The 9,676-nt window shown below is 39.6% G+C and overlaps 1 protein-coding gene across 5 annotated transcripts in view; it reads right to left on the bottom strand.

Annotated features, from left to right (window-relative positions):
- Window positions 1-3,144: 3,144 nt before the first annotated feature.
- Window positions 3,145-9,676, bottom strand: part of eif4g1a (eukaryotic translation initiation factor 4 gamma, 1a) — a 96,589-nt gene continuing 90,057 nt past the window's right edge. For all 5 annotated transcript variants that reach the window (XM_063045684.1, XM_063045688.1, XM_063045687.1 and 2 more), the window contains 4 exons: window positions 6,693-6,836; window positions 6,297-6,378; window positions 6,055-6,198; window positions 3,145-4,988 (listed from right to left, as the gene is read on the bottom strand). In XM_063045684.1, the coding sequence (XP_062901754.1) occupies window positions 4,807-4,988; window positions 6,055-6,198; window positions 6,297-6,378; window positions 6,693-6,836 (552 nt within the window). In that variant the 3' untranslated portion in view covers window positions 3,145-4,806. The remainder of the gene's footprint in view (window positions 4,989-6,054; window positions 6,199-6,296; window positions 6,379-6,692; window positions 6,837-9,676) is intronic.

The raw sequence follows: 9,676 nt of genomic DNA, 5'->3' as shown, positions 1-9,676 counted from the left end.
CTGGGACTTTATTTATTGGAATGTGGAGGAGGTGGGTGATTTTATAAAGGTGAACACTCCCCCCCCCCACTGGAAAAGGGAACTAAAAACTAGCAGAGGTTTAAACCAACAGGCAGAAAGATTTAAGAGACCCAAAAGATATACACACTGTCCTTTTAAGACATGGAACAAGCTGCCAGAAGTAATAGTTGAGGTAGTAATAGTTGAGGTAGGGACAACAATATTAAAAATATATTTCACTAAGAACACATATAGGGGAAAAGAATCGGAGGGATATGGCCAAAAAGCAGGCAAATAGTTCTTGCTTAGGTGGGCACCTAGGTTGGCATAAACTGGGCCAACAGGCCTGTTTCCTTGGTGCATCACTCTGTGACTCTAGGAGCTCTTTCTAGTGACAGATATGGGTGGTTGGAAGAGGCTGAGGGTGGGTTTTTGTTACAACGGATCAATAAATAAGGAATCCTTTACAGGCAGCAGCTCAGCAAATGCAATAGAATGAAGGGAGCCAGCTGAAATCACCAACAATGAGAAAGTCAATGCGAAGATGAAAAACTTTGACCAATGGCAGAGAGAAGAAAAAGCAAAGTTGCTGGCGTGGGTAAATCAGGTTGAGTCACATGGCAAAATCAAGGTATTCTGTCACTTAGTCATTTGGGTAGAAGTAATAGAAGGGCTTCTGAAAAGTGCAAGATGTCACCGCTACACAAGCCAAGTTTCCGTCAAAATCAAGTCACTGTAATGACCCATGGCAAGACTGTGAAAGCTTCAATTGTAGGTGAATAGATGTGCTAGAAGTGTGGGATAACTGATAATCTGCTGACCTTCATTACTGCATTAGATGCATGTAGCTGGGTAATTAACACCCAGACATGTTATATAGGAGTTACTACCAAAAGTCATGAAAGATGCCTTGAAGAGCCATACAAAACACATCAGAAAAGGCAGTAGGGCAGATGCAAAGATTCAAGTTAGTGGTAGTTACAGTTGAACAGAAAAGTGGTTGTGATAGTGGGAAGTAATTTATCAAAGGAGGGAGTAAAGGACAGAATTGTTTACCAGATTAGAAAAGGCACTGTAGATATCTCCAGCGGGGAAGAAATGGTGTTCGCTCTAGGATAGGCCAGCACATGCACGCAATGGACACAGGATATGGATTACTCAAGTTTTTGGTTTGCTGACAAACAGACACAGCAATTCTCACATTTAAAATGGGTAGAACAGTCCATCAGAACCTAAATTAGGTCAAAAAATCTAATGAATTAATCATGAAGCAGCTGTTCCAGAGTCATTGAGTTGTACAGCACAGAAACAACACGTCCATGTTGACATTTTTACCTTCTTTCTACATTAATTCATTTGCCTGTATGCAATATGCCTTGCCTAGTTGATGGTTTGTCTAAATGTCCCTTCAATGTAGTGATTGTACCCAACTCCACAACTTCATTTGGCTGTTTCCCAGATATAAGATTGCGGAAGAAAATCTCCTTTCACCTTAAACCTATGTCCTCATGTTTTAAATAGCCCTACCTTGGTGAAAAGATTCTACCTACCCTAATAATAACTCTTACTCTCAGTGGTCATTTTATTAGGTGCCTCCCGTATCAAATAGTCATGGTCTTCTGCTGCTGTGGACTATCCACGTCAACGTGCTGTGCAGATCACTGTTGCAACATGGTTATAAGTTGCTGTCACATTGAACCAGTCTGTCCATTATCCTCTGACCTCGCTCATTAATAATGCATTTTTGCCCACAGAACTGCCACTCATTGGATGTTTCTCGCACAATTCTCCGAACTCTTGAGCAGGGGTTCCCAGGTCCCTCGGGTTAATGGTAGGGGTCCATTGCATAAAAAGGGTTGTGTAAAGTCCAAATCAGCAGTTTTCTGAGAGCTTAAACCACCCCAAACCGGCACCAACAATTCTTCCATGGTCAGTCACTTGGATTACATTTCTTACCCCTTTCTGATGTTAGGTCTTAACAATGGAACCTCTAGACAATGTCGGCATGCTTTTACCCATTGAGATGCTGCCACGATTGGCCAATTAGATATTTGCATTAATGAGCCTAATAAAGTGGCAACTGAGTGTACAGTTTGAAATTCCCAGTAAGTCACACCCATCTATCTACTCTCTCCAAAACTAAAGCATTCTGTCATTGGAGAGAATCCAGGTGAGGTTCATGAGGATGATTCCGGGGTTAACATATGAGGAGTGTTTGGCAGCTTTGGGCCTGCATTCACTGGGATTTAGAAAAAATGCGTGGAGTGGAGGTCTCATTGAAACTTACCAGAAGTTGAAAGGACTAGATAGGGTAGCTGTTTCCTAAGGTGGGGGCTTCTAGAACTAGAGGCCCCAACCTCAAAATAGGGCGACCCTTTAGAACAGAGGCAAGGAATTTTTTTTAGCCAGACGGTAGCAAATCTGTGGAATGCTCTGCCACAGAGTGTAGTGGAGGCCAAGTCCGTGCTTGTATTCAAGACAGAAGTTGATTGTTTCCTGATCAATCAGGGCAGCAAAGGATATGGCGAGAAGGCAGGTGTATGGGGGTTGAGTGGGATCAGCGATCAGCCATGGAAGAATGGTGGAGCAGACTCGATGGGCTGAATGGCCTAATTCTGCTCCTATGTCTTATGGTCAATCCGGGCAACATCCTTGAGAATCTCCCCTGCAAACCTTGCAGTGCAATCACAACCTTCCTCCAACTCATATTCTGTGCTCCGATCCATGAAGGTAAATGTCTTCTTCACCTACCAGTGTTACCACTTTAATAGAACTGTTATGTTGTACCCCAAGGTCACAAAGATCTCTGCACAGATCACTGGTCAGGAAAGTACCTTTCCACTCCCATCATTCCGGATCCAATGAACCAGTTTGCCTCTACCTTATCATATGCCTTGCCAGAGAAAATCTTCATCGATCTTTTGAGTAACACAATTCCCTTCTGGTTAAGATTTCATCCTTTAATATGCAACTGCATATACCGCAATTATATTAATGTTCACTAATGAGTCTAATTTAGGACACGTGAGAAAAGTTAAGATATTCACTATTGTCACTTGAATTGAGATGAAAGCAACAAATGAAGCAACCAAAATGTAGTGTGAATTACAAGCAACTAGAATCAGCTGTCCTGAATAAGAAGTTATATTTATTAGATTTATTGTTTCCTATTGGAACACTAAGCTTTAAACAGCTGAGGCCACTGCAAGGAGCTTATGAGCAGAAAATAGAAAATGAGGATGAAAAACCAGGTATTTCTCATGCAAATTCAATCACACAAGTATTGAACCATCTCTATTTAAAATTCACAAACAAAAAGGGCCATTGCTTTTCTAGGACTTCTACAGTTAGAGGACCATTGGGCAAGACTTTGAACCCTATATTCTTGATATAACAAGGTTGCTGGGCAATATTTTCATTTCGAAGAGATTTAAGAAAACAATTAACAGCATACACATTAGAAGGTAATTTGCCTTTTCAGACTTTATAATCAGGAGTAATTTAAACAGAATGCTCAGCCGACTTATAGTGCAAGCATTTCTTGCCAGCAACTAGGTTCAATACAGCTACTATAATGATCTGAGAAACAAAAAGTAATTTGCGCAGATAGTTACTTTCTTCCATTGAGGCTCCTTGCTCTAATATCAATAAATGACTCAGATAGCTATATAAATTCCAGCATCTTTCCCCAGCTTCAACCAAAACAAAATGCTAATATAAGCAATCTTTTATAATTTCTCAGATCAACACACTGCATCCCATTACTAATATGCAAAGGAAAATATCTGCATTATTTTATAGCTTTGGGAAGTAAAAACATCATTTTGCTAAAGGTGAATTTGAAACCAATCACAATTTTTGAATAATCTGCAGGGTAGTTTCGATCCCAACCAACCACTAGGAACACCCATTTTCATATTGTGGAGCCACAGAACCATTCCAAAGGCGAAGGCTTCTGCTGAGAAAGTTATCCTGCTACAAACAAAAGTAGGAGACTTTGCAATATGTTCTTTATTTTCCAGTTCCGGGTGTGAAAAGAGGCATTAATTTTTAATTAAATACTTAATAAAGCAAAAGTATTTACACATTCATTTAAACTGTAATCAATGAAGGATTCTTTTTTGTTGATAATTACAAGCACCTTATGAACTCAGGAATTCTATAAATACAAGAGACACTGCTGCACTTTATCAAAGACAGCAGAAATAACATGGCATTACATTAGCAATATTGCAAAACATTTATTTACAGAACTGTCCTAAAACTGTTCTACATTAAGTAGAATCATCTAGGAACTGTACTGTTTTACTTTTTGTCTAATTAAACTGTTAAACTCTTACTGATTTTTAAAATCCACTACAGGCTTGTTCAAGGCTTTTTATACAACTCATAGGCATAAGAACAGGAGTCCAATGGCCTGTGTACCCTACCCTTCAAAAAAAATCTAGCATAGGGAAGCCAAGTTGATATATCCTGGGATTCCCAAATTTGTTTGCATCGTTGGTGATTTAACACCAAGGTATCCACCATTCTAGTTTAAAAATCAAAAATTCCCGCCACTTTCCTATGCCCATGACTCCACCTAATTTTCAGGACCATCTCAATAGCCCTATTTTTTTTTCTAAATTGTTATATTTGTTAGACATGAACTGTTGATGTTAAAAAATAGATAAAACCTTGCAGTATCAAGGGTTTATTGAATAGATGTTCTCAGAACCAAGCACTTGATTGTGCAAAAATTCAAAGGACAGTCCTCGTCTGTCTAATGCGATTCATCATATGACTGATATCTGTCAATAATTACTTCTAATTGCCTTCTGATTCTTCTTCAGCTTCTCTTAACCAAGTGAAGAAAGCTGTCACAGATTTCAAAGCTACTCCTTTTCCTTGTTGTTCTGCTGGGTCTTTACTGGACTCCCATTTGTAAAAGGCTTCTTCAGATATAACATCCTCATCATACAAAACATCAAAAAATGTCCTTAGTAAATCTGCAAAGAAAATTTAGAAAAATAAGTGTACAGTTTTCAAAGTACCCAAAGGAACACCTGTAAATTACCACATTCAAACTTGATCACCATTCTGCCTGATCTTACGGTAAACTGGAATCATGCCAGGCTGCACTGTGCAGACCAAGCTCAATACTTACTTTTACTTAATTACTCAATTTTACTTAACAATTTGCTCAATACTACCAGCGTATGAATGACATATTTATGGTAATCGATGGAGCGGTTTGGCTCTGGAAGAAAAATGCAATTACTCTGTCGAGGACTTGGTTTGCATTAGACATGGTTAGAACTTCCAACTGCAGATATGGGCAACGAGTGCAAACTGCAACATACATGACCATATATTTGCATTGCGCATTATGTCTACTTTACTGTGAATATAGAGATCCGCTTTTTAACAATTATGTGGCATCCTCCGATTATGAGTCAGAAGAAACAAAACATTATTTCAGAAGTCAGATTAAAAACTGGTCATGGAAAAACCTTTAAAAATATCCAGTGAATAAAATAGTCATTTTATAACATTAAAATTGAATATTTATGGACTTCTGTGACTGCAAATTTCTTTTGCAAGTAATTTAAAAAATGAAATGCAAGTTTTTCATGGGAGTTGGGAGAAATGGTGGAAACAAAATATTGCTCCCATCCATTTGCAACAATCACTCAAATAGGACCTGTGATATCAATCACTACAAGGAGCAAGTAACCTCATTCCTGCTATTGCTAAAGCAAATTTATGACATTGAGAAATCTGAACTATTTTGTTTAGCAAAGACCTAAACTTTAATAAGCATGGAATGAATTAAGATCCATGTGCCCCGGTTATTTTTTCTTGGATTTCATGTTGTGCTGCAGTAAATGTCAGAATAACCTAATGAGCGTCTGTGTCATAGAGAAAATACAAGAGTCTGATACTTGATTTTCCAAATACCATCCAGATGCCAATAAACCATCAGGATAGAAGGGTACATATTTGTTTTAAGGTCTGTCCTCAGATGACAGAAACACTGTAGGTATATTCAAAAGCTGCAAATATTGTACTTACTTGCTGGTTGTTCTAATATGGCCATTAAGGCCTGGAGGGCATATAGTGCTTGTAGCTCACGCTGGGGATCAGAATTCAGATATTTTGTCAGGACTTTTACTCTATTTTGGATGATATCCGTATCTACACGAACAGGGTTTTCAACTAAAATGGGCAAGAAAGAAAGGGAAAAGAATTAACAAATTACAGTGGATATTTTACTGCACATGAGTTTAAAGATTTAAAAAAAAAGGTATACTTACATACAACAGCCGAATGACAAATAGACTTCATTAATGCTCTGATGAAGAGTGGAGAAATCAATTGCTTTTCATCTAGATTGGCCTAGAACAGAGTTTTACTTGGAGTTAATAACATACACTATTCACATTATATTTGCATTACATGATTAGATACTCCACACTTCTGAGACTAAAGATAATTACACTCTCACCCTCCAAAATATGCAACACTAGTTTTCAGTTTGATTCAATATGCAACTTACAGGTCACTAATTCCACTTAGAAACCTGTGCATACTACAGACAGCCAAGTTATAAGCTTATGATACCCAATTTTTAAAACATTCACTCACATAAAATGGATTTTCTTCCCCCCGGCAGAATAAATAATAAAATTAAGATACTGAAGTAAGCTTACTTCAATCCAGTCAAATATTCTTTGGTTCTCAGCTTTCTCCTTAATCAGTTTATCAAACTGTTCACAGAGTTCATCAAAGGACATTTCCATTTTGCTTGGTGTTCCCTCGTGACAAGATTCATTTCCCAGAGTAAATTCTACTTTCTGTAAGCAGATCAAATTGAAATTAGCCATTTTAATTCTTGTTATTTGATTTGTCTGCAGCTGGTATATCAGGTGTATGCATTCATTACTTTGCTCAGTTTCTGGAGAAGACCTAATACATTGAGAAACGCCAAAACTTTTTAGAGAACAGGGAAGAATATAACCAGTTAGCCTATTATCAATTGTCAGCAGGAAGTAATAACAAGGGGATCAATTTGTTGTCATGACACAGTTAATCCTTGTTTGAACCTGCTAGGTGCTTGAAGGAGTGCAATGCATCCAAGCTTGCTGATTAAGTGGCAATGCCAGTTGCAAAAAGATACACTGATGAGCAAGCAGGCAACAATAATATGAATATCCAGTCTGGCAGAAAAATTACTTTAAAAATGCAAAATTATTAAACATGTTTTGTAAGTTCCAAATAATTAGAATGTCCTCATGTAATAAATCGTTAGCACAGAACACTGATAATTCATTCCCTTTGCAGTAATGACCAGAGAAGCTTTGTCACATTGTACAACGCTGTTAGTCTTTCATAGAATGAAGGTCCAGTCTATCTTTCTAGAGATAAGAATGCCAGGGCCTCATTCTCAATACTCCTGGATTTCAGTGCTTTAAAGGGGATGGGGGGGGGGGGGGGGGGAGGAGGGGTGGCATTTCTGATCAGAGGTACTATTACAGCTACAGAAAGGGTGGGTAATGTAGCAGGATCCTCTTTTGAATCAGAATGGGTAGAAGACAGGAACAGGAAGGGAGCAGTTACTCAGGCCCCCTGGTAGCAGCAGAGATACCGAGGAATAGATTGGAAGGCAGATTTTGGAAAGGTGCAAAGATAACAGGGTGTTATCACTTCCCTAATATTGATTGGCACCTGATTTGTTCCAATTGTTTAGATGGGGCAGAGTTTGTTAAGTGTGTCCAGGATGGATTCTTGTCACAATATGTTGACAGGCTGACTAGGGGGAATGCCATACTAGATCTAGTATTAGGTAACAAACCGGGTCAGGTCACAGATCTCTCAGTGGGTGAGCACCTGGGAGACAGTGAGCCTTACGTCTGTGGTGGGAAAGCTGTTGGAAAAGATTCTTAGAGATAGGATCTATGGGCATTTAGAGAATCATGGTCTGATCAGGGGCAGTCAGCACGGCTTTGTGTATGGCAGATCGTGTCTAACAAGCCCAATAAGAGTTCTTTGAGGAAGTGACCAGTCTACATGGATTTTAGTAAGGCATTTGACAAGGTTCCACACGGTAGGCTTATTCAGAAAGTCAGAAGGCATGGGATCCAGGGAAGTTTGGCCAGGTGGATTCAGGATTGGCTTGCCTGCAGAAAGCAGAGCATCGTGGTGGAGGGAGTACATTCAGATTGGAGGGTTGTGACTAGTGGTGTCCCACAAGGATCGGTTCTGGGACCTCTACTTTTCGTGATTTTTATTAATGACCTCGATGTGGGGGGTAGAAGGGTGGGCTGGCAAGTTTGCAGACGACACAAAAGTTGGTGGTGTTGAGGATAGTGTAGAGGATTGTCGCAGATTGCAGAGGGACATTGATAGGATGCAGAAGTGGGCTGGGAAGTGGCAGATGGAGTTCAACCCAGAGAAGTGTGAGGTGGTACACTTTGGAAGGACAAACTCCAAGACAGAGTACAAAGTAAATGGCAGGATACTTGGTAGTGTGGAGGAGCAGAGGGATCTGGGGGCACATGTCCACAGATCCCTGAAAGTTGCCTCATAGGTAGATAGGGTAGGTAAGAAAGCTTATGGGGTGTTAGCTTTCATAAGTCGAGGGATAGAGTTTAAGAGTCGCGGGGTAATGATGCAGCTCTATAAAACTCTGGTTAGGCCACACTTGGGAGTACTGTGTCCAGTTCTGATCATCTCACTATAGGAAGGATGTAGAAGCATTGGAAAGGGTACAGGGGAGAGTAGCCAGGATGCTGCCTGGTTTAGAGAGTATGCATTATGATCAGAGATTAAGGGAGCTAGGGCTTTACTCTCTGGAGAGAAGGAGAATGTGGAGACATGATAGAGGTATACAAGATATTAAGAGGAATAGATAGAGTGGACAGCCAGCACCTCTTCCCCAGGGCATCACTGCTCAATACAAGAGGACATGGCTTTAAGATAAGGGGTGGGAAGTTCAAGGCGGATATTACAGGAAGGTTTTTTTTACTCAGAGAGTAGTTAGTGCATGGAATGCACTGCCTGAGTCAGTACTAGACAGGTATATGGAGGAATTTAAGGTGGGGGGGTTATATGGGAGGCAGGGTTTAAGGGCCAGCACAACATTGTGGGACGAAGGGCCTGTACTGTTCTATGTTCTATGAAACATTCTGAAAATACTTCACAAGACTTACAAGTATGTAGATATGTCTCTGATGAGGGAGTCCATTCCAAAACATCAGTCTCATAATAAAAAGGAGCATTAGTAACTTATTTCTGAATGTGAATCCATGGAACCTCTAATCTCAAATAAAAGCAGTAATTCAAGGCTGATCATGACAGATTTTAAAACTGTATGGAATTACCAAATTACAGTGATAAAATAGGAGTGTTGAATTCTCAGATTAACCATGGCTGTAATGATTAGGCTTAAGGGACAAAATTCTCCCAGTTACAAAATTCTTATTCATTCATTTACCTGGCAAAGACAGGTAATATATTAAGGACACAAGCAGTGGAATAAGCTATGTGGTCCCATAAGCCTGCTTCAACATTCATGACTGCTGTCCCACCTCATTGTCTTTTTGCAGCACTACCTCCATATCGCACTAGTCCCTTGAAAATCTATTAACTGTTCTGAATGAGAACACTGACGAGCCTTCATAGCCCACAGAAAAAT

The sequence above is a fragment of the Mobula hypostoma genome, chromosome 4, assembly GCF_963921235.1.
Source record: "Mobula hypostoma chromosome 4, sMobHyp1.1, whole genome shotgun sequence".
Classification (NCBI taxonomy): Eukaryota; Metazoa; Chordata; class Chondrichthyes; order Myliobatiformes; family Myliobatidae; genus Mobula; species Mobula hypostoma.
This window is presented reverse-complemented; position numbering and strand designations above follow the sequence as displayed.